Raw genomic sequence first — 24335 nt, 5'->3', positions numbered from 1 at the left:
CTCTGCTCCTGGGGCTTGGCAGAAACAGCATCGCTGCTGCCCCATGCTCCTCATCTCTCTGTGCAGGCTGCATTGCTGGTTTCAAGTTTTATGTCATCTGTCCCACCTGGCATGAAGAGACAACCCCATACAAAACAGTGATGCTGCCAAGCCAACGAGTGCGCAGAGCGGCTGTCCCATCCTGGCATCCTGGAAAAAGCTCATGTTTAAAGGAGGGTGGTCTGGGAGCAGGTTAAGCCTCAGTTTATGCCTCACTGATGGCCTTAATGCCAACATAGGGATCATAGAATAAGAAAATGGTTTGTGTTGAAGGGACATTAAAGCTCCTCCAGCTCCAACCCCTGCCACGGGCAGGGACCCCTTCCACTAGAGCATCTTGCTCCAAGCCCCTGTGTCCAACCTGGCCTTGAACACTGCCAGGGATGGGGCAGCCACAGCTTCTCTGGGCACCCTGTGCCAGCGCCTCAGCACCCTCACAGGGAAGAGCTTCTGCCTAAGAGCTCATCTCAGTCTCCCCTCGGGCAGGTTAAAGCCATTCCCCTTGGCTTGTCCCTACAGGCCCTTGTCCCAAGCCCCTCTCCAGCTTTCCTGCAGCCCCTTTAGGCACTGGAGCTGCTCTAAGGTCTCCCCTTCAGGAGCCTTCTCTTCTCCAGGCTGACCCAGCTCCAGCCCTCGCAGCATCTCCGCGGCCTCCTCTGTGGCGCTGGATGCAGTGTTCCATCACCACCCCCCGCCCCGCCATCACCGCGGACGTGTCCATCCCCCGCCAGCGGGACCCAACCCCTCGGGCCCGCAGGGACGTGCGGGATGGGCTGGACCGATGCGGGATGCGCTGAAGGCTCCGGCGGTGCTGCAGGAGGGGCGGGGCCGAGGCTCCACCCCCCGAGGGGCGTTCCCAGCCGGGTGGCCCCGCCCCTCCCCGCCGCTCCCACCGCTCCCGCCGCCCGCGGCCCGCACCGCCCGGCGCGCGATGGTGGCTGCCCGGGGCGCCGCCCGCCGCGGAGCGCGGCTGCTGCTGCTGCTGGCTGCGCTCGGGGCCTGCGGGCCGCGCCGCGCCCGTGCCGGTGAGTGCGTGCGTGCGTGCGTGCGTGAGGGCGCGGGGCTGCCCCGTGACCCCCGTGTCCTTCCCCGCCCCCCGCTGCACCGCGGATGCTCCTACCCCCTTCCCGAGGGATCCGCGCTGCCCCTCCCGCCGCGATCCCGGTGCGGTCGCTCCCCCCAGCCCCGCGAGCCATCCGCAGCCACAGGCGTTCGGGCTCCCAGCCCCCCGGGTCCTTCCCCGCACCGCCGCCCCCCGCACCGCCCAGGCACAGGGGAGACGCTGCTGTGGGTTCGGGGCCGCTCTGCACCCCCACGACTGGCAGCGGGGTGCGAACTGCTCTTGGGGCCCCTCCGCACTGCCCACCCGGTGTCTGACCCCTCCCCCCCCCGCCTTCCGAGCTTCACCCCGGTACCGGGGCCGAGCAGCGCCGCCGCCCTCTCCCCGCTGCTGCAGGCAGGGTCCCCCCGGGGCAGCGGCGCAGGGGTGACCCCGGCTGCGGTTTGGGGTGTCAGGAGGAACCCACAGAGATGGGGTCTGTCATAGAGCAGGGAGAGAGCATGAACGGGGGGAGAGGCCCTGCCCCTGGGCCCTAGTGAAGCACCTTTATGGGGAAAACCCCTAAAACCAGGAAAACAAACACAAACCGCGATATCCCGGGGGTTCGCACCGGAGCACCCTGTTCACCCACCGGCCGGGGTTGAGGGAGCAGGAGCAGCAGCAGCATTGCCCTACTGGTGACTGCAGCGTTTCTTGTCTCCCCTGGGGCAGAACACATGCGTGGCTTTGGTTCCCCACCAGCAGCACCCCCTTTCCTTTCTCACTGTTTCCTTAAGAATGGTTTTGGTTTGGTTCTGGTTCGGTTTGGGGTTTTCTTTAAGTTTTGGAGTCTGGGTCAGAGCGTTGCCCCTCCCGGTGGGTCTTACACTTGCCTTGTGCCGTGTCCCCTCACTCTGTGCCTGCTGCTGCGGTGTGCGGAGCCATAAACACCCCCCTACAATCCCAACAAGCCCTGGGGAGCCCCGGGGGTTGCACTGCTCCCGGTGGCACCAGCAGCGGGTGCCGTGTCCCGGCCTGCGGGACGCCGTGTCTCCCGGCAGGTTCTTTCCGCCTCGCTGGCCCCCGGGGCTGGGGAGCTCCTCCTGGCTCCCAGCATTGTTTGTGGATCCCATATTGTTCTGCCTGCTCCGGCTCGCAGTCAGCCGCACTGTGTTCCAAGGGAGGTAAACTACGATTCTGTATTTGTTTTAAACCTGCCAGTGGTTCAGATCATCCGGGTCTTTCCGTGCTGGGGCTGGAGGCGGAGGTGGGGATGCTCCTGCACCCTCCCTCTTCCCATGTGTCCAGGCCAGGGTGGCCTGGCTGGGGGTACCAGTGACGCAGGCTGCTATGAGAGGAAGGAGATCCGTGTGGCTCTGGTGCAGCTGCATAATCTCTGCTGCCTCTGAATTAAGGGGTTGAGGTGGGATAAACCGGCTTGGCAGCGCTGCCGCGGGGGGACCCCTTGTGAGGCTGTCTGGGGCTGGCATGGGGCAGGGGGAGCAGAGTTTCCCCTTCCCCACCATTCCCACCCCATTGGCTGGGTCTCTCAGCACAAACAGGGTTGGGATTTTCAACCCAAGTGAAGGTGAGGATGGTTTCTTTGTGCTGTTTCCAGTCATGTCGTTGTTGTACCGTCTGGAAACGCCGATGACAGCATCCCGTTGCTGGGAGGTTGGGGAGTGGGGAGCTCTGGGCTGGTTTCTGCTGGGATGACTGGGGCAGCCGGAGAGCATCTCTGGGATGCTGAGCAGGGAAAGGAGTCACTGTCCTATCCCTGCAGTCTTGCCCCCGAGCGTGGCAGGGCAGATGAAGTGTTGGCTGCTTCTTCCCATTTTATCATTGCCTTTCCTGGGCAGATGGGGCAGAGCTGGGCTTTCTCTGCAAGGTGGAGGTGCAGGGCCAGGGGCAGCTCCCACACTTCTGTGCTGGTAGAGCTGGTGAGGAGACTACTGGGGGAGAAGGTCCTGGACCATCATACCCACATCCTCCTGTCTCTATGGCTTCAGCAAAGCTTCTTCAAACGGAGGCTGGCATCTCCTCCTCCCCACCTTCTGCAGCCCAGAGGCCACTGCAATAGATGCCATCTCCTGGGACACAGCAGCACATGGCACGGGTACATCCTCCTCGTGCCTGGTCCAAGCTGCGGGGAGGGCAGCAGCTGCTCTGGAGGCGGTGCTGTTGGTGGGGCAGTTTTGGCTGGTGCTCCTTAGCTGTGTTTTCCCCATGTGTCTCCATCCAGCATACCCGGCTTTGGGCACTGCTTTGCCTCCTTTGCTGGATGCATTTCCTGGAGCATTAGTGGCAGTTCCCACCCCTTCCCAAGGAATTTCATTGCCAAATTTCATCTACTATTGGTATTATAAAAAAAATAATACAAAAATGAACTGATGGGCAAGAACATCTTTTGTTAATAGCCCTGAAAAGCTCAGCCCAGCTGCCACAGCCAGCACTTGACATCAGAAACACCAGAGAAACTGCTCAGCAGAAAACGAGTGGTCCTTTCCAGTCCAAGTGACCCATTTGGCCACCTGTGAATCAGCGGCTCCTGGTGCTGCTCCTCAGGGATGCAGGTGGGAGCACAAATGCTGGTGCTGATTCTATGATACTGTCTGCCCCAGCCCTGTGGTGGTGCAGGATCCAGAGCTGGGCACAGCAAGGGGAAGGCCATCCCCTATGAGGTCCTCACAGCTCTGCTTGTGGTGTATTGTCCACCTCTTGCTGTTTAATGTGTCACTGGGAGCCATGGCAGGGTCAGGGTGCAGTGGGCTGTCCCTGGGGACCATCACTATGACCACTGGAGCTGGAGCAGCTCCAAGCCCTTCTTGGAGCATCATGGTGGAGCCCAGGTGGAAATGGGTGGAAAGAGGCCACCATTCTCCATGATCCCAATTCCCAGTGCGGTCAGCATCAAGGAAGAAGAGTCTATGGAATAGACACAGTGAAAATTCCTCCTCTCCTTTCACTGCAGCTTGCTGGGGACCCACAGACCAGTGTGCACCCCAGCTGTGCCCTGCAGGTGCTGGTCTGGGGAGAGCTGAGCTCAGGGTGGAGACACAGTGGTCCCAGAGCCTGGGAGATGCTGGTGCAGGATCAAGCCTTTCGGATCAACCACCTCCTTGGCAGTTCCAAGTGTGGACTTGGGGTCTGCAGTTGATCCCGAGGGAGCAGGATCCTGGCCTAACCCCACAGCTGGGCTGCACTGTCTAGGGGGTGTCCCTGGGGCTGCCCCCTTCCCCAGGGGCACTTGGGTTCTTCCCGCAGTGCAAAGGGGAAGCAGGGTCTGGGATGTTTGCCTGAAACAGCTCTTCTGGGCCGTGGGGGTATTAAGAATTAAATCGGCTTAGCTCTGCCGGGGGGGGACACTGGGGACAGGAGGGGTGACAATATGATGGGGCACTGGGGACAGGGAGGTGGATGGTGCTGGGGTCTAGAGGGGTGGTGAGGATATTTGGGATAGGAGAGGTGATGGGTACTGGGGATAAGAGGGTGACAGTGCAGCAGTGGTGATGGGGATGTGTGGTGGACAGTGTGCTGGGAGAGGAGAGAGCTGGGGATGCTGGGAACAGGAGGGATGATAACATAGTGGGACACTGGGAACAGGAAGGTTGATGTGGGTTCCTGGGGACAAGAGGGGTGATGGGGGTACCAGGGACAGGAGGGGCGACAAGGTGGCCTCTCTCCAGGCACAAGGCACTGGGCACAGGAGTTGCCAGCAGTCCTGTGCCTGTGTTAATCCCATAAACACAATGCCCCAGTGCTTCATTCCCATGGAAGGCTCAAGGTCTATCCCTGATGAGTGCTCTGGGTCCCCTCCGATGACTGCCCCCCATACCCCCCAAACCCCACGGCATGGCCCCACTGCTGCTGCTGTCACATCTTCCTCCTGCGTCTGGGCTTTGACTGCTGCTGCTGTGGGTGAGCAGAGCAGCAAGTGACAGCCTCAGGCCTGTAATTAGTGTTCCATGAGCTAACGAGAATTGTAACGGGAAGAAACTGGCCATGAAGTGCCTGGAGTGCACTTTGAATTGGAGGAAGGAAACGCAGCTGGAGCAGGTCCCAGTCCCGGCCTCTTCCCATCCCAGAGCACTGGAACTCTGTGGGCTGCCTGCCCGAACCAGTGCACGCCAGGGGGTGTTGCTGGGGTCCGTTCTGTGCGGACAGAGGATGGCAAAGCTTTGCAGGAGGGTGGTTTGCTCTTTGGTGGAGGGACCTGCTCAGGTGGGTCCAGAGGAGGCCATGAGGATGCTCTGAGGGCTGGAGCAGCTCTGCTCTGGAGCCAGGCTGAGAGAGCTGGGCTGGGGCAGCCTGGAGAAGAGAAGGCTCCTGAAGGGGAGACCTTAGAGCAGCTCCAGTGCCTAAAGGGGCTGCAGGAAAGCTGGAGAGGGGCTTGGGACAAGGGCCTGTAGGGACAGGCCAAGGGGAATGGCTTGAACCTGCCCGAGGGGAGACTGAGCTGAGCTCTTAGGCAGAAGCTCTTCCCTGTGAGGGTGCTGAGGCGCTGGCACAGGGTGCCCAGAGAAGCTGTGGCTGCCCCATCCCTGGCAGTGCTCAAGGCCAGGTTGGACACAGGGGCTTGGAGCAAGCTGCTCCAGTGGAAGGGGTCCCTGCCCGTGGCAGGGGTTGGAGCTGGAGGAGCTTTGAGGTCCCTTCCAACCCAAACCAGGCTGGGATTCTGTGACCCATTCCTTCTGGTGGGTGACAAGAGGTGACATGTCAGCTGGTGTGCTGGCAGGGACTCTGCTCATTGCAGCACTGGGGTCCCCTGCATTCTCGCCCCCTGTTCCCCTCCTACAGAAAGGAGTCAGCAACAGAGGTTGGGATGGTGCTGCTCTCTCTGTGCACCCAGAGCACCCGTGGCTGCCAGCGAGGCTGGACTGGGGTCCGCAGAGGAGCATGTTGGGGACCCTGCAGCTCTCACATGCAGGAGGAGCAGCTCTGGCTTCAGAGCTCATCCTCTCACATCTGTTGGGGATTATTTCCCAGCCACCCGCTAAGCCGGGCGGCCCCAGTGAGCCACAGTGATGTGACCCATCCTGCAGCATAATTCTTGGCTTCCTGGCTGAGAAGGAGAGCATTCCCCTGAGCTGGCTGCCTCCTGCAGGGCTAAAGCACAACAGAAATATGGGTCTGGCTGTTTGGCACTGCCTGCAGCCCTTTCCCAGCACCCCGGGAAGCGGCTGTGCCTCCTTTGGGTCCTGTTTCCTGGGCTCTCTGCCCATGCCCCGCAGGTCTGTTGCTGGTGTCTGAGTCAGCGCAGGCAGCATGGGATGCAGTGATGTGGCCCCAGCTCTTCAGCCTGCCTCTGCCCTGCATGTGTGCCAGGACATGGGCTGCCCACCCGGGGGTCCCCACACTGATGGAAAGCCATAAAGATCAGTCCCTATAGCCCCGGCACCTCCTGATGTGTGTCTGTGTCCCCATCTCAGGCTGATGGGCTGTTGGGAGCACCGAGGCTGTGGGATGGATGGTGGGGGCAGGATGGGGACCCACTACCCCATGTGGAGCTCCCTGTGCTGCTGCTGCCACCTTTGAGCTGCCCAAGAGTGTTCAGTCAGTGCAATCCTATCGGTGCATCTTCAGCAAGGGCTGCAGAGCGTCTGTGCCAGCGTGGGATGCAGCGAGGAGTGGGAGGGCTCTGGCTTTGCCAAGGAGCATCTGGCCCCATGGGCACAGCAGCGCCCTGTGGGAGCTGCTGCTCCGGGGGTGCGTTTCCAGCCGGGCAGCAGGAGCATGGTTGGACACCATGGACAAGCAGTGCCAGTGCGGCTGCATGGGCTCTTGGCCTGGCAGTGCCTTGGGGCGCAGCTGGAGGTGGGCAGCAGTGGGTCTGCAGGGACCGCTCACTGGTGGCCGTGGCTCACCGGGCAGCAGACAGGGCTCTGTGCGTGCTGCCCTGCCCCTCGGTCAGTGCTGGGAGGGAGACAAGGACACTCAAGGCTGCTTGTGGCTTCCAATGGGTCCATGCTCACGAGAGCTGTGAAACCCCTGCACCGCAGGGCATGTGTGGCACGGCAGTGGTGCCAGCGCTGCCTGTTCTCTGCATGCTGGCACCACACTGCGCTGCCCACTGCAGTGTCCCAGAGCACTGCAGGGATGCCAGGGCATCCCCATTGCCACATGGTACTGTGCACTCAGCATCGCATGCTGCTCTTCTGCCTGCGGCGGTGCTTTGAGCCGTGGCCTTAGCACCGCGTTTTGCCCATCACACAGTGCCAAACCTCAGAGCCAGGGACAAGAGAACTAAAACCCCCAACCTCAACCCCTGCCCCATGGGTTCTGGGCAGAGACACAGCCAGTTGGTATTTGCTTGAGCAAAATCTGATTAACGTGACTGAGAGTGGGCGGTTTGAGCTGAAAAAACAACGAGGTGGTTTTGGCATGGGGTGGCATCAGGGACACTATGGGATCCCTGGTACTGGTGGGTGCACACTCAGCAGAACTGGGACTGGTGGTGCAGAGCCAGTGGCAGGTTTGGGTGGGCAGCAGCAGGGAAATTACAAAGAGCATCTGGCATCCCATTTTATTTATTTATTATTATTATTTCTTCTTCTCACCCTGAATATCTGAGGCAAAGAACTTGTGGCTGGAGCAGCCCTGGCACTGCAGGGTGGGGAGGCAGCATGTCACCCCAGGCAGTCTGGAGCTGCCTTGAGCAGCTCAAGGTGACAGCGAGCCAGGGCCGGAGACAGCAGTGCCTGGGAATGGCTGGGGTGGGAACAAGGGGGTCTTGCCAGCTCGGTGTCCTCCTCACCTGCTACAGGCAAGGGAGCTGCATCCTCTGCTGCATCCTGGGCCTGCCTGGTCCCAGCTGCGGGTCTGGGGCTGTGGTTTGCTGGTGCTGTTTCCATCCATCCATCCATCCATCCATCCATCCATCCATCCACCCATCCATCCATCCATCCATCCATCCAGGTGGCATCTCCCCTTCCTGCAGCCCCATCTTCCCCTGGTGTGCCCGGTGGGTCCTGGGGCAGGGAACAGGGATTTTTCCAGCCATTTGAGAGGCTTGAGGAGCAGTGACACAAAATGTGGCTCCCTCAGCCTGGCAGGGGGAGGCTGCATCGTGGTTCCCAGGACCCCATCAGCAAGCTAAGGTTCTGGGGCTGCTTGTGGACAGGCTCTACAATAACACCAGTGGTCGGGGAGGTGAAGTATTTGGGGTTGCAAAGAGCTGGGTGTTCTCCCACCTTGTGGGCAGCCTGGCTCAACCTCTTCTGTGCCTCCATTTCCCCCTTGGCATTGAACCTGGAGGGGGACCAGGCTCTGGGAACCCACTGTGATGGCCTCAGGGCTGCAGCAGGCAGCTGCCCCTGGCACAGCTCCCGTCTCCTGTGCCATGCAGCCCCGGTGCTCCCACAGGCCCCTGCCTCCCCTACACTAGCTGTCTCCTCCCGGCACTGTGTGCACACCATAGGCAGAGCCCTGCCTGCATTGACCCAGGTAACTGCTGGGATCTCACTTCCATCGCTCCTGGGTGGGGACGCTACTGGCAGGACCATCCCCTTGGTGGGAGCAGGGTGCATCCGGACAGGGGGGATGCTGCCGAGGGGTCCATGTGGGATACCCACAGCCCTCCCACGGCACAAGGCTGCTGGCACTGTCCCTTGGCTGTGACACCAGCCGTGCTGGCGACGTCTCTGCTGTTGCACTTTATCAGCTGGATAAAGCCCAGCTGAACCGGAAAAGCTGGAAGCTGGTACGTGAGCCCCAGTGGGCTCAGGGACGGGAAGCGCGGTGGCACGTCACCTGTGCCTGGACAAACCTGACCAAGCCAAAGCAAACAAGTGCTTTGCGCTGCCAAATGCTCTCCCGAGGGCTCGCATGCGCTGCTGCTGCAGGAGGGCCATGCTTCATCCCTCCGTGCCCAGGAGTGGTGTGACGTGGCTGCATCCCCTGCTCCCTATGTGTGGGGTTGGAGTGTATGGGAGCTGCCTCCATGCAGGAGGGGTCTCCATCCTCTGCTGCACTGCAGGGGCAGCAGTACGGTGATGATGTGTTGGGATGTGATTGATGTGATGTGATGTGATGTGAATGGCAGCAGCAACACAGGGCTCCCATGGGGCTCCCAGCAGTGGCAGAGCTGGTACCACAGTGCCACGGCTCTGCCCGTGATGCATGTGGGCAGCAGAGCAGGGTGCCAGGGCAGGAGCCAGCCCCAGGCTGTGTCCATGGGCATGGGGGTGTCTCAGCCCCCCTGTTTCTGCCTGCTGCTTGGCTGTGACAAGGGAGGCTGTGGGCAGAGGGAAGCAAAACCTCAGAGGCTGGGGGGTGGTGTGGGGCAGCACATCCATCTGCTCCCCTGCCTGCCCCTCTGCCTGCCCGTCTGCCTGCCTGCTTTCCTGTCTCCAGCCGTTCAGAGCCAGAAGCGATGTGCAGAGCTGTGACAGCCCCAGCAGAGGCGGCAGGGTTGGGCAGGGGGCAGGCAGGTCTCACAGCAGGTCTGACATTACCTGGCTGCAGGAGCAGTGACCTTGGTGTGGAGCTGGCACTCGCTGCACCCCTGCGGGGCCGAGCCTGCAGCCCCTGTCAGGGACCGGCTGTGCCCTCGGCCATCGTCAGCCCTCAGCTGCAGCCCTGTACCAGCGCATGGAGGCTCAGATGGGAACAGAGACCTGCACCCCTGCTGGGGGCACCCAGTAACCCCACCGCCTGCGGTGGCCCCATGCCCTGGCTTAGTGGCCAAGCCACCCCAGGGACTATGTCCCGTGCCCACCGGGCTCTGCCAGCTCATGCTGCTGGCACCGGGTCCATCCTCCGGGCGTTGGCGCTGCACGGCGCAAGCACCAGTGCTGATGAATTGCCCTCTGACGTTACCTTTATCTCCCCATCGGCCCTCCCGGATGTGTTCCCCACCCCATCTGTGTTCCCTCCTCCCCGGTGGGTGTTGAGCGGCTTCACCCGGGCTGTGCCCGCACCAGCTCCGTCCCTGCGGGGCCAGCCCAGCCCCTCTCCCACCGGGGGTCCTTGGGGCAGGGGAGTTGTCCCGAGCTGCCCCCGCCGCGCTCGCACACCCCCATTTCCTCCTGCTGCCCCGGCCCCTGCTCCCCGCTGTGTTCCGTGTTCCTCCTGCTGACCGTGGGCTCTGCTCCTGCCTCTGTGCTGCCTGCGGGCACCCACCCTGCCTGCGGCGCTGGGGGCTTGTCCCAGCACAGAGCCCCTGGTAACGGCTCACCCCTGGCTGAGCCATGGCCGGGGCTGCCTTCAGACTCCAGTTACGGTCCTCTTGCTTTGCCTTACAGCCGCGTTGCACTGCCCTGCAGGCGGGTCTGTGTCACCCCACTGTGTCCACATCTCTCATCCACCCATGGCCAGGCTGAGCCTCCTGTCCCACAGCAGCCGTGCTGGGCTGCTCTGGTGCCAAGCAGGGGACATGGCAGGAATAGGGGTAGCTGAAGTTCTCTCAGACTCAGCAGTAGCTCCAGCCAGGAACAGAGGCGAGACTGGGAGGCTGCAGCCTGCAAGCTGGCCCTGGCACAATATGTACTGGTGTTTGGGCCTGTAGGGACAGGCCAAGGGGAATGGCTTGAACCTGCCCGAGGGGAGACTGAGCTGAGCTCTTAGGCAGAAGCTCTTCCCTGTGAGGGTGCTGAGGCGCTGGCACAGGGTGCCCAGAGAAGCTGTGGCTGCCCCATCCCTGGCAGTGTTCAAGGCCAGGTTGGACACAGGGGCTTGGAGCAAGCTGCTCCAGTGGAAGGGGTCCCTGCCTGTGGCAGGGGTTGGAGCTGGAGGAGCTTTAAGGTCCCTTCAACCCAAACCCTTCCATGGTTCTACAGGCGGTGTGGCCGTAGCACAGGGTGGAGATGGAACCCATGTGCTGTGCCACCACCTCAGGGTGGGAGCAGGGACCCATGACCAGGATGCTGGGAAGCCAGGGGGTGGTGGGGAGGGTCAGGTACCTGCTGGAATAGGAGCAGGACCCCACCATGTGCCTGCTGGAGCCCTGGGCAGGGTGGCACCAGCCTCCTGGGCACCTGTGGGGCAGGGAGGGACAGTGAGGTTGGGGGATGGCAGTGGTTGGGGTCGGCAGTGTGCCTGCGCCGGTTGACTGCGCACAGGGAGCTCCATCGGGTTCGTGCTGCCTGTCTCACTGCTAATGCCAGGCTGCGACAGCTGGGCAAGCACAGCTCCTTCCTCAAACAGAGATAAGGACCTTGCTGCGTGCCAGGCTGCCTTTATTTAACCATTGCTGGGCTGCCCTGCCTGGATCCTGCAGGGCGCTGCACTGCCGGGGTCCCAGACTGCAGTGGCTTCATCCCACCAGGGAACAGCTTCTGGCAGGACCTGCCTTGGGGGGACTTGCTTCCACAAGCCCATGGCACAGGCCTGGGGGCTCCACTGTCCGACTCGGTGCCCCACAGGGGTGTGGCACATCCCCACATGGGGCCTGTGCAGTGCAGAACCTCCTCCTGCCCCGGAGCCTGGTTTGTGATGGTTGAACAAAGTGGCCTTGAGCTCGAGCCAGGGCAGGCACCCAGGTCCAGTCGAATTGCTGTGTCTGGACATCTGATTCTTTCCCCATGCAGCTTTAGTTCTCCCCCAGCCGCTGGGCTGAGCCCCACTCCATCTCTGGGGGTCAAACCCAGCCCCAAGGAAGCCTCTCCAGGCTGCTGGACCTGGTGTGGGCTCAGCCAACCCCAAGTGCAGCTGATGGGAAAACCTGCCCGCAGGAGAACCACTGCAGCAAGGGCAGCTCTACTGCTTGGCACTGAATGCAGTGCCCCATGGGGTGCAGTGGAGAGGGGTCTGGGTGCAGCCTGGGGGTCATTGGTAGTGGTTGCACCCTACAGTCAGTAGTTTAATGGTGAAATAGGGCTGTGCAAAGGAGGATATCTTGTGGGTGGCATCTCATGTGTTGCTTGGGGTGGCATCCTGCTCAGTAACTACACCTGTGCTGGGGGCGTAGAGCTGCCTCAATGGTCATAGAATCATAGAACTACGGAATGGTTTGTGTTGGAAGGGACCTCAAAGCTCCTCCAGCTCCAGCCCCTGCCACAGGCAGGGACCCCTTCCACTGGAGCAGCTTGCTCCCAGCCCCTGTGTCCAACCTGGCCTTGAGCACTGCCAGGGATGGGGCAGCCACAGCTTCTCTGGGCACCCTGTGGAAGAGCTTCTGCCTAATGTCTAGTCCTGGTGGCTCCATCCCGTGCTGGCACACTGCACTGTGCTGTGCCTGTGGGGACGGGGATGCTCGGGGAGTCCCCAGAGTTGATGTGCACCTGCTTGTGAGCTGTTTGGTGCAGAGCTGCACCAGAGCTGTCCCTGGGGCTGCCCCCACGGCACAGGAACAGGCAGATGGTGTTGGTGTGGGCAGGTGAAGGCTGGCGGTGCTGGTGCCAGGAGCGTGGGATGGGGCTGGAGCTGTGACTCATCTCCAGGTCTGGCCCTGCTCCAGGTGGGAGCCCTGGTGCACTCCTCACTGTGAGAAAGCTGAGGGCACAGCCAGCCCTGGAGGAGAGCAGCAGGGCTGGGAGCTGTGCTCCATCCAGCCGTGCCCAGCACAGGGCAGGGGGGCACTGAGCAGTGCCCAGCTCACACTGCCACCAGCCTGGCATTAAGGGATGTCTGTGCTCTTGCTGCTGACAGCATCACTGTCCCAGCAGCTCCTGCTGCCATCAAAAGCCAGGACCCAGAATGTCCCCACAGCCCCGTGCTGCAGGTGATAGCTCTGCACTGGCCCCGTGTGTTGCTGATCTGACTGTCGTGGTTCCCCTCTCCACCTCTGCACAGGGTTTGCCACCATCACCCAGTCTCAGGACTCAGCTTTGCATAGGACCTGGGGACTTTGTGTCCCCCCAGGAGGGGTAAAGAATAGGGGCTGCTCCTAGCCATGGCAGCACTGCCAATGTGTGCTGGGTCTGGATGGGGTCAGAGCACGGGGGTTCCTGCCTGTCCCCAGCTAGCAGGGAAGTCCCCAGGTGTGACACGGAAACAAGGTCCTTAATAATGCATCAAGAGTGGTTTGGGCTGCGGTGTGTCACCAGGGGAGGTTTGGGTCCCGTCAGTTTCTTCTCTCATGATGCTAAAGGAATGGAAGCTGAAGCTGCTGCTCCCAGTGAAGACCTGTCACAGCCATGCTCAGGCTTGGTGGGGGCTTGTTTGAGGGGAGGTTGTTTGACAGCTACCACACGTGTGTCAGTTTGTGTTGGCTGTATTTCAGCTGCCGTTCTGCTCTGCATGGCGCAGACAGGGGCTGGAGACTTGTCACTGCCAGCTCTGCACGCTTGGGGTGTCCTGGAGCACCCCGGGGCTTGGGGCATCCCATGCGACAGTGGAGGCTGGGGTCCCGTGTGGGAGGATGGGCACTGCTTGCTCATCCCTGCCTTGCATAGGTCATAAAATCATAGAGTATCTCGAGTTGGAAGGGGCCCATAAGGATCACCAGGCTCATTGGTGCCTGTGCTTAACTGCAGTCAATTATGGCAAAGGGAGCCGAGGGGCACTTCCCGTGAAGCACATCCACACTCCTTACATGGGATGCAGCGGGAGCTGTTTGATGCGCTGGGTCCCACACAGGGGCCATGGACAGACCCTCATCCTGACCTGTTGTCTCCTGTTCCTCCTGCAGCAGCATCGTGTCCCCGGAGCCTGGACTGTGCTCTGCAGCGCCGCGAGTTCTGCCCACCGGGCTCGGGCGCCTGCGGCCCCTGCCTGGCCTCCTTCCAGGAGGATGAACACGGGCGATGCATCCAGAAGCAGCTCCCCACCAGCGGTAGGTGAACCCCCCCTGTTCTGCCCTGCCCTGCCTGCAAACCTGCCCCCAACCCTGCCCCAGCACTGCCCTGCAGCGGTGCTGCTGCAGGAGATGCCCAAGCCCCCAGGCCCTGCTCCCCATCCTCTGGCTTCTCTCCGCAGCAGCTGTGTCTCTGTGGGCATGGCAGCTCTGCTCCCTCTCTCCCCAGGCACCAACTGGGGTGGCTGTGGGGCTGTTGGGGAGCTGATTCTGCTCCTTGCCTGTCCTGTATCTACACCAGTGACCATGCATGCTGCTGGGTCCTGCCAGCACCCACCAGTGCCCAGAGGCCAGGGTCTCTGGGGTCTGCCTGGCTGCCCTGCAGGAGCCGGGAACCAGCTTCTGTACCTGAAGCTGTGACTTGTTCAGACATCCTGTGGCCTCACCTATCCTGGGGCTGAGATGAGTGTTTGGGGTTTCAGTCCCTGGTTCCCACTGGTTTGAGGTGTTGGGCTGTGGTTTGTGGATGCAGTCTCCTCCTCTGGTGATGCCCAGCATCCATGGTGGGAGGGTTGGAAACAGCAGCACTGGGTGGGAGCCCTGCCTGGCTGTGCAGGAGGCACCGGGGGCTGCTCTGGCTGTGATTCCCCTGCTTCAGCTTCCCATGGGAGCTGAGTGGCAGTGGGCAGAGATGGGCAGAGCATCCCCAGGCAGCAGCAGCCCATGGTCACCTGTGGCACTTGCACAAAGGGCTTCCACCCGCTGCTGCGGAGCCTTGAGGAGCTCCCAGTGCAGCCATGGCACCTGCACCCAGCTTGGATGCACAACGGCCAGAGGGATGAGAGAGGGGATGGCACAGGGATGAGAGAGGGGATGGCACAGGGAATGAGAGGGGATGGCACAGGGATGAGAGAGGGGTTGGCACAGGGAATGAGAGGGGATGGCACACGGAATGAGAGAGGGGATGGCACAGGGAATGAGATGGGATGGCACAGGGACAAGAAAGGGGATGGCACAGGGACGAGAGAGGGGATGGCACAGGGATGGGGTCCAGCCTTGGCATTTGTCAGCGAGCAGGGCTGATGCACCCTGCTGCAGGCTCCACATTGCCAGGTACCAAATGGCTTTAGCAGTTGTTTGTGGTTCATTTTTTAGTGTGAAGTCTCTGGGAGCAAATTCCCCCCTTGGAAGGGCTGCTCATGCGCCAGCATCTCCATAGCAACCCCACTCTGTGCTGGCTTGGGCAGGGAGATGCAGCCACAGTAGCATCTCGGCCATCTTTGGCAGAGATGTGGTACCGCGGCAGCATCCTCTGTCAGCTGCTGTGGGACCGCAGCAGTGTCCTCTCCAGCTTTGTTATGGAGATGTGCGGTAGCACCTTCTGAGAGGACACTGGAAGATGAGTGAATCCCATCCCAGGGTCTCTCCCAGCCCCACTCTGTAGTTCAAGCAATGCCACCAGCTTTGACAACAAAAGCTGGGGAGGGATCCCCTCCCAAATCCTCTATTTTAGCATGCAGGGGAATGCCCAGCTCCTTTTGGCAGGGAGGCATCAATTTATCCCATGGGTGCTTTTGCATCCTACAGGTACCTCTGTCTGGCAGCAGCAATAGCTGTGTTTGGGGGAGTGCAATGCAGACAAGGGGGGCGGGGCGGTGTGCTGCCGTGGCTCAAGGATACAGAACCCTTTAAAGGGGCTGCCCACGCTGTGTGGTAGCATGGGCAGCGTGGGCAGCTCCTTTCAAGGGTTCTGCATCCTTGAGCTGTTTGCGACTGGCAGTGACGCCGATCCCGGGATCCCAGCAGCTGCCACCATCATCCCTGTGATTGGTTGTGGCTCCCGGCAGGAGCGTGGGCAAGCACCAGGGCTCTTCTCCCTCATCATACCCTTACAGACAGGCACCAAGAGCGGGTTTTGGGGGTAACAAGCAGCGGTTTTGGGGTCTCAGAAGAGCGATGCATGTGAGCGGCATGTTCCTGCCATTGGTGACGGCGTGCATGGGTGTCTCGGCGTACCCAGTGCGGCACTGGCACAGAGGTGAGACGGGACGCACGGGACCTCATGGCGCGGAGCATCCTGTTCCCTGCATCGCGCTGGTGCTGCCTGTGCAGGGGTCTGAGCCCCCCCAAACCCTGCCAAGACTAGATCTGAATTTGCTGTGATGGGTTTGCATAGTGTGGTTTGGGCTGGTGGGTCCTGGTCCCTGTGTGACCCGGCCAGCACTGAGTGAGGGCTGAACCCCCCAGGCTGTGGGAAGCACTTTGGGAAGAGGAGGAAAAAGGGGTCCTGGCTTATGTCCCTGGGGATTCCCCCCTTCCTGCCTGCTGTGCTGCCAGCAGCTAGGAGGACATCGGCTGTCCTAGGGCAGGACTATAGAAATCAGTGGATTTGTAGGCATTTTGTGCCCTCCTGTGGAGGCTGTCGGCATCAGGTCTCCTCTTCCCCCGGCAGAAGCCCCACGTCCCTTCTTGCACCCTGCTGTCCCCAGACCGATCCCAGTGACCCCCGTGTGTGCCCCAGCCTTGAGCCCTGGAGACCCTGGGGAGGGGGGAAGGCCCGGGGAAGACCCTGAGCTGGATGCTGTGTGCAGGCAGGCGGTGAGACCTACCATGAGAGGGCACCCGTGCCCTGTGCAAGCCCTGTGTGCACCCTGCATGCGCCCTGCATGCCCTGTGCATGCTTTGCATACACCCTGTGCCCACCAGCATGCCCAATGCACTGCAGTGGAGCTGGGGGACTCTGTCAGCATGCTGATCTGCTCCTCTTGAGAGGTCTGGGATCTGTTCCTTGGGGAGCAGCCTTGAGCCAGCATCTCAACCCTGTGTTTCACCCCCGTGGTGCCCAGTGGGAGCCGCCACTGGTGCCAGTGCAGCTTCTGCCCTGTGGATGCAGGGGGGTGGCAGATGTGGCATCACCAGGGGAAGTCTCCTTGGCCAAACACAACAGGGGTGTGGGGATTTAGCCCCTGACAGGGAACTTGGTGATGAAGCTGTTGATGAGGGTGAGCAGCACGGCCAGGGCACTGCTGGCAGCACTGGAAACAGCAAACAGCACGGCTGCCCTGGCTTTCCTTGTGCTGCTTGGCACAGCTCAGAGTGACCTGGGAGCTGCTCTTGATGGTTTGCCAGCTTTATTTTTCCTTTTCCAGCCATGTCACATTCATCCTCCTTGAAGGCCAAGGGGTGCCAGAGCAGGGCTGAGCCTTGTGCCCAGTCCCCAGGCCTGATGGTGACACATGAGCATGGGCAGGGCTATCCCCTAGCTCCTGTGGACATGAGGACTGGCCTTTCCCCAGGTGCTGACCCCAGGCTGTCACCATGGGGCACAGGGCTCTCACCCCCATCCTATGCCAGGTCCCTGCCCATCGGGAGAGCCTGGCCCTGTGCTGGCACCTTGGCACCAGCACACTCATCACTGGTGGCACAGCCCAATCCTGCCACTGTGCGGCCATGGTGCTGCTTTGCAAATTGCTTTGGGGTCAAAGTAACAGGGTGCAAAGAACTGGGGGTGCTCCAGCTGCTGCCAGGGGTGGGGGCTGCGGCAATTGGGGGGCACAGGCAACAGCAGACAGTGGCTCTGGCTCTTGGTGACTTGTTTAAAGCAAAGTGTCCCCTTCTGAGCTGTTCTTGGCTGGCGTGGCAATGAGTCACAGCGTGGCTGCGTGGCCTTTGTGCCCAGCTCAAAGGGAAGGGGGGTTTATTCCCAAACATCGGGAGTGAGGCGGGATTCCCGAGGAGCTGCAATTGTTATAACCTTGCATCATCCTGGAATGGAGCTGCCCCTATCACCTCCTTTGTATGGCTTGATCTCCCCCCAGGGCTTCCCGCTGAGGACTGCCTGAAGGCGGCAGTGGCACAGGGAGCAGGGATGGGGACAAGGATGTCTCCTGCCTTTGAAGCTGGGTTTAATCCTGTTAAAATCGCAATGGAGAGATCAGAGCTTGGCTCTGCTCAGCAGCGCTGGGGACCGCAGCTCCACTCCTGCTCAGCACTGTCCCACTCCAGGCTGGGTTGTGGGTCCTGCCCATGTCCCATGCCACAGGAGCACTCAGAGCTTGGTGGAACAGGGGCAATGGGTGTAAACTGGAGCATAGAAGGTTCCACGTTAACATCAGGAAGAACTTCTTTACTGGGAGAGGGACAGAGCACTGGAACCGGTTGCCCAGGGGGGTTGTGGAGTCTCCCACATTGGAGATATTCAAGGCCCGCCTGGACAAGTTCCTATGTGATGTACTCTAGGTTACCCTGCTCTTGCAGGGGGGTTGGACCAGATGATCTCTTGAGGTCCCTTCCAACCCTTGGGATTCTGTGATTCTGTGAACCCTTCCATGCACTGTGCTGGGGCATGGCCTGTGGCAGCCAGCCATGGAATGCTCAGCCAGCCCCACGGTGGTCCTCACTGCAACCTTCCCCAAAAGGGCTGCATCCTGCTGGCACTAGGCAGAAACCAGATCCTCAGCTGGAGTGAGGGATCCAAACAGCTCCTCGGCAGCACCGGCCAAGCTGTGCTCTGGGGTGGCTCCAGCCCTCCACACATACAGGAGAATGTGGGGTGTCTGCTCTGAGAGACCCCCCTGCAGCCCTGATCCAGCTCTGGGGCAGCAGCACAAGAGGGACGTGGAGCTGTTGGAGCGAGGCCAGAGGAGGCCATGGAGATGCTGCGAGGGCTGGAGCAGCTCTGCTCTGGAGCCAGGCTGAGAGAGCTGGGCTGGGGCAGCCTGGAGAAGAGAAGGCTCCTGAAGGGGAGACCTTAGAGCAGCTCCAGTGCCTAAAGGGGCTGCAGGAAAGCTGGAGAGGGGCTTGGGACAAGGGTCTATAGGGACAGGCCAAGGGGAATGGCTTGAACCTGCCCGAGGGGAGACTGAGCTGAGCTCTTAGGCAGAAGCTCTTCCCTGTGAGGGTGCTGAGGCGCTGGCACAGGGTGCCCAGAGAAGCTGTGGCTGCCCCATCCCTGGCAGTGTTCAAGGCCAGGTTGGACACAGGGGCTTGGAGCAAGCTGCTCCAGTGGAAGGGGTCCCTGCCTGTGGCAGGGGCTGGAGCTGGAGGAGCTTTAGGGTCCCTTCCAACACAAACCAGTCTGGGATTCTAGAAAAACCAGTGTTCAGATGTGCCCTGCTTGCTCTTGGAACAGCCCTGCTGCAATTCCCCCCCGCCAGAGCCATCCATCACTCAAGAGCGGGGCAGCTCTCCTGGCCCAGCCCATGTCCCTCCTCCCTCACGACCCCTGTAAATGCCCCAGGAGCAGGGACATGGGGCAGGCCCTATGGAGTGATGCTGGCTTCTTGCTCTTACAGGGCTGTGCAGTACTTGCTGGCTCTGGCATGGGGTGGGAGCTGTGGCTGCTGTTGCTCCCACAGCCTCCAGCATTTGTGGGGTGAAAAGCATCCAAAAAGCATCAGGGACACGTGCAGACTCCTGCTCTCTGCTTTGGGACCGTGGGGGTGCTGGAGGGCTCCATCCAAGTGTGCTTGGACTCCAAACCACCCACCATTGCCTGTGCTGGATGCGAGCCCCTTCTCGGCAGGGCTCTGTGTGTGCTGGGGCTGGGAGCACCCCCGAGGGTGCCTGGCTCATGCTGCTCTCTCCCGGCTCAGGGCGGGCGTCCCTTTCCACCTTGGAGAAGGAAATCGATTTCCTAGCAGACGTGCTGGCCAGGCAGGAGGCTCCTCGCTCCCACCCGCTGCGGGATGGCAAGCTCAGGTGTAAGTGTCTGCTCCCCAGCTCCCACCACTCTGCAGTGGTGCTAGGGACCGCATGGCAGCCAGGCCCTGCACTCCAGGCTGCTTTACCCTCCAGAGCTGCCCGGGCGCTGCTCTGCTCAACCCTTTGCTTTCTCCTGCAGCCACCCTGGTCCCTGCCAGCAGCAGACAGCGTGTGGCCAATGGGCTGAGACTGGGGCTGCTGCAGCAGGGTCCCGCCAGCAGCAAGGCAGCCACCACCCTCCCCACCTCCACCACCGCCACCATCCAGAAGTACCCAGTGGAGGCGTCCCCCATCCCTTCCAGTGATGACGTGGTGCTCGGTGAGACCTCGGGGATGTGTGTTCACAGGAAGGGGCTTCCCGTCCCCATGGGGAAGGGTGGGCTGGTGGCTCCGTGCTGCTGCGCTCACTCATCCCTTTGTGTCCCCTCCACCCTTCAGGGCTGATCGTGGTGTGCACACTGGCCGGGCTGTCGGCGCTGGTTGTGGCTGGGGTGTGCTGGTGCAGGTGAGCCGGGGGCTCCCCCTGTGCCCTTGTGCCCAGGGGAGCTTGCTCTTGAGCTTCCCAGGCTGGGGGGGGGTGGGCTGGAGGGGAGGCAATAGCTGCCCTGCAGTACAGTCGGGGCTGGATGACACCAGTGGGACATCCCTGTGCCAGGCACAGCCTCCTGGGAGCGGGTGACACCTGGGGTAGGCATCACTGCAGTGCTGGGTGCTGACACTCCCTGCCCAGCGGGAGGGACAGGGCTGTGGGACAGGGGTATGGGTGGGGTGACTGAGCCCATGGGAGTCCCTGGCTCCCATAAGGAGTCATTGGCTGTGGTGGCTCCTGAGCGCTCTCCTCTGCCCCAGCAGGCTACAGAAGGAGGTCAGGCTGGCACAGAAAGTGGACTACTCAGCACAGAGAGTGGCCAGCCCCCTGCCCTACGACAAGATCTCGGTAAGGCGTGTGCCCAGCAGGACTGGGGCACTGATTGTCCCCATGCACTGGGCGCTGGTGAGGCTGCACCTTGAATCCTGTGTTCAGCTCTGAGCCCCACACTGCAAGAGAGACACTGAGGGGCTGGAGTGGGACCAGAGAAAGGCATCAGAGCTGGTGCAGAGCGTGGAGCACAAGGGTGATGGGGAAGGGCTGAGGGACCGGGGGGGTTCAGTCTGTAGAAGAGAAGGCTCAGGGGGGACCTGATGGCTCCCTCCAACTGCCTGACAGGAGGATGGAGCCAGGAGGGGCTGGGCTCTGCTCCCAAGGAACAAGGGATGGGACAAGAGGAACCGGCCTCAAGCTGCACCAGGGCAGGTTTAGATGAAGCTGAGGAACAATTCCTGCCCCAGAGGGTGCTCAGGCATTGGAACAGGCTGCCCAGGGCAGGGCTGCAGGCACCGTCCCTGCAAGTGTTCACACAGCGTGGAGACGAGGCCTCAGTGCCATGGGTTAGGGGTGGCCTTGGCAGTGCTGGGGTAAGGGTTGGACTTGAGCTTAAAGGTCTTTTCCAACCCAGTTGATTGTATGTTTGGTGTTCAGGCCAGGCCTGTGGTCTCCTTGAGGGGCTTCCAACATGTTGGGGTCCCCCTGCCAGCAGAGCTGGGGTTTCTGCAGCACAGCCTTCATGGCCCTGTCTTTGCTCTCTCTGCAGCCTGGGGACAAGACACTGGCTCAGAGCGCCCAGATGTACCACTACCAGCACCAAAAGCAGCAGATGCTCTCCATGGAGAAGTAAGCAGCCCAGGAGCAGACAGCAGCCGCTGGTCCATGCCCTGCCATTAACTGGGGTGCCAATAGTCATCCCCCTGGGCTTCACCCCCTCTCTGGTCCTTTCCCCCCAGGCATAAAGAGGAGCCCAAGCTGCCAGACTCTGCATCATCAGACGAGGAGAATGAGGATGGAGACTTCACTGTGTATGAGTGCCCTGGGCTGGCTCCGGTACGGTGGGTGCAGGGTGGCCGGGGGAACCTTGTGCATGCAGGGTGGGATCCAACGTGGGGATCCATGGGTTGGGATCCATGCCTGGGATGTGCAGTTCCTCACAAGGAACCGTTTCAACATCAAGCCCTGAGTATGGTCCAACCCCTGCTTCTCCCATGTGCCCTGGCTAGGTCATAGAGTCACAGAATAGTTAGGGTTGGACAGGACCTTATAATCATCTAGTTCCAACCTCCACTGGAGCTCTCCGAGTCCTGGCATGGGGTTTTACCGTGGGGGTGCTGCCCCATACACCCTGGCGCAGGGAGTTGGGACAGCCCTTGGCAGATCCACGATCAGGTACATGGTCACCTCGGACTCCTGGGCACTGGGACCATGGGGCTCATCCTGGTGCCTTCCCAGTGCCCAGACCAGGGAACCTATGGCCCCTTAAAGCCGGGGGGGGGGGGGGGAAGATGGAGGGGGGTTGCTGGCAGGGGACCCCGGGGAAGGGCAGCTCCTAACGGCCCTGGGTACAAAGAGCACAAAGAGACCCGAAAGGAGCCTTTCACATGGTAATGGCTGCGGAGCCCGGCCATCAGGACCCAGATTGAGGGTCATCATTAGGTCTTTACAGGACCATTAAAGGACACTTGATGGCAGGCAGGCAGTCTGGGCAGGGAACCCCATTCCTGCCAACCAGGCTGGGGGTCCCGTCTTGGGGTCCCCCACCAGGCTGTGGGATCCCATCCCACCCAGGCCCGTGGGTTTTACACACCATCACCCCATACCAGCATCCTCAGCCACTCCTGGCGAGGAGGCAGCACCTTTCAAGGGTTGACGGCAGGGTCCTGGTGTGAGTCACCCCATCCCAGCCCAAGAGTTACCCCCACCTTCCCTGCTGGGCTGGGGTTCAAACTCCAACCGCTGGGGATGGGGCTGCTCAGCCCTGGCTGGTGTCTGACCTCCTGCCTTTTCCTTCCCACCCCGCTCCCTCCGCCGCTGCAGACCGGAGAAATGGAAGTGAGGAACCCGCTGTTTGACGACTCCTCCTTACACCCCTCCAACCCCAAGTCGCACCAGTAACACCCCTCTGACCCGAGCTCGCTACAGACTGTGTGCCCGACGCCACACCGATGGGCACCCGCAGCCGGGTTAAGGGGCTTTGCCGGACTGTTCGACGCCTGCCCAATAAACACCCACTAACAGCTATGGGAGGGGGGAACGCCCCCGTTTCCAGCGTCCTTGTCCTCTTTGCTGCTGTGATCCTGCTGTGACCACGTCCCTGCCTTGCCCTTGGCTCGCTGCTCTCGGGGATGTGCCAGCCCCATGGCTGGGAGGCAGCTGCCTTGGCACAGAAACTGGGGGGGGGTGTGTGTGGGGGGGGTGCTGCATCGCTATCTCTTTGCATTTGGCTTCAAGGCAGCAGCTGCTGCCCTGGTTGCTGCTGGACTGATGCAAGAGCAGCTGGGAAAGGGATGGAGAGAGGGTCGGGGAGCAGCGTCAGTGGAGCTCTGCAGGGAAGGTGTGGGTGCTGCCAGCTTCCCAGAGCCCCTCTCACAGGGCTGGAGTCTCTCCCTGGGGTGGATGGCATCGCTAAAGGTTCCTGTGCCAGGTCTGTCCCCTCCTCCCCAGCCCAGGCAGCCCCTGGCAGCAGGGTCCTGCTGCAGGAGCTGGGGGTAGGCACTGGCTTTCCTCCTCAAAATGCACCATCAGATGCTGCATTTGCAGTGCCCATCCAGGAGGAGAGGCTCTGCCCCAGCCCCGGTGCTGGCTCCATCCCCTTCTAGGGGTGCTGGTGCTTGGGGTTCTGCAGTGCAGGCAGTCCCAGTGCCTGTGGCCTGGGAACAATGCTGGGCTGTGCTGGCAGAGGATTCCCTCTCAGCAGCCCTGGGTGCCAGCTGGGCTCTCACTCGGGGCCTCTGTGATGCTCAAAGAACAGCTCAGCTCTCTGATGCTCAGTGTGAAGGGGTGGAGGGATTTGGTTCTAAGCCTGTGTAGCCATGGGGGAGGAAGGAGTGAGGCTGGCAGGGGCTCTGGTGCCTGCAAGGGGTGTCTGAAGCACATGGGTTTGCTGTGCTGGTCTCTGCTCTCTGGGCATCCCTCCATGGCAGGGGACGGTGTCTGCTGTTCTATCCCAGGCACCCCATGGGCTCCAGAGAACCCTGCGCCCTTCCCCTGTCCATGTGTGTGTCTGGGCTCCCCAGAGCTCCTTGCTCAGATCCCAGTGCTGTTCCCCAAAGCCTCCCAGGTAGATTGGCCATGGCCAGTGTAAGGATGGCTTTGAGATGCTTTTCACAGCCGTGGCTCCATGTCCAGCTCCTGGTGTGGACCGTCCCAGCCGCAGGTCCCCCATTGCATGCAGGGGGTGCCCCCTCGCACACTCAGGAGCCATTGCACACAGGGCCAGCACAGGCCGGGGTGGGGGGCACAGTGGCTGGGCTGTGCTGGTGACCGGCGGTGCTGGGGGACCCGGGCAGCAGGCAGAGCCTGTCACCACACAGCACCTTCACCTGTGCGCTGCTCCCGGCCCATGGGCTGCTGCTCCCCACACCCTTCTTGTTGTATGGAGTTCTTTTAATAGGAGATTTTATTAAACGACCGTGTTTGAGACCCATGCGAGTGTGTGGTGTGGGGGCAGCTCCCTCGTCACGCTGCTCCTCTCCGGAGTGGGGAGGGATGGGGTAGACAGGGAGGATGCTGCGGGTCCCCCATCCCAAAACCTTCCCTGGGGAACAGCGATCACAGCCACCCCCCCTCTGCCCCCAAACCCTTCCCAAGGGATTTTTCCCAGACCAGGCAAGAACCAGAGCCGATTTTCTTGCTCCAGTGTTTGCCAGGAGAGGTTTCCCCAGCAAAGGGCTGCACGGGAGCCCCCAACTGTGCCTGCACAGCCCACACCCAGCCCTGCAGCACCCAGCACCCACCCGCCCCATCACCCCTCACCCCAGAGGCCCTTCACACCTCCGTGGGGCCAGCAGATA

General features: G+C 61.4%; 1 protein-coding gene across 1 annotated transcript; it reads left to right on the top strand.

Moving 5' to 3' along the window:
- Window positions 1–917: 917 nt before the first annotated feature.
- NPDC1 (neural proliferation, differentiation and control 1) lies at window positions 918–22563 on the top strand. Its single transcript, XM_061353020.1, has 9 exons — window positions 918–1064; window positions 13647–13790; window positions 19346–19453; window positions 19594–19773; window positions 19893–19959; window positions 20307–20391; window positions 21086–21165; window positions 21276–21372; window positions 22360–22563. The coding sequence occupies exons 1-9, from the start codon at window positions 971–973 to the stop codon at window positions 22435–22437; spliced, it is 933 nt and encodes a 310-aa protein (XP_061209004.1). The 5' UTR covers window positions 918–970; the 3' UTR covers window positions 22438–22563.
- Window positions 22564–24335: the final 1772 nt, after the last annotated feature.

This window comes from Neopsephotus bourkii, unplaced genomic scaffold, assembly GCF_033783945.1.
Source record: "Neopsephotus bourkii isolate Nb327-2 ecotype Australia unplaced genomic scaffold, CSIRO-AGI_Nbou_v1 NB_659, whole genome shotgun sequence".
Taxonomy (NCBI): domain Eukaryota; kingdom Metazoa; phylum Chordata; class Aves; order Psittaciformes; family Psittacidae; genus Neopsephotus; species Neopsephotus bourkii.
This window is presented reverse-complemented; position numbering and strand designations above follow the sequence as displayed.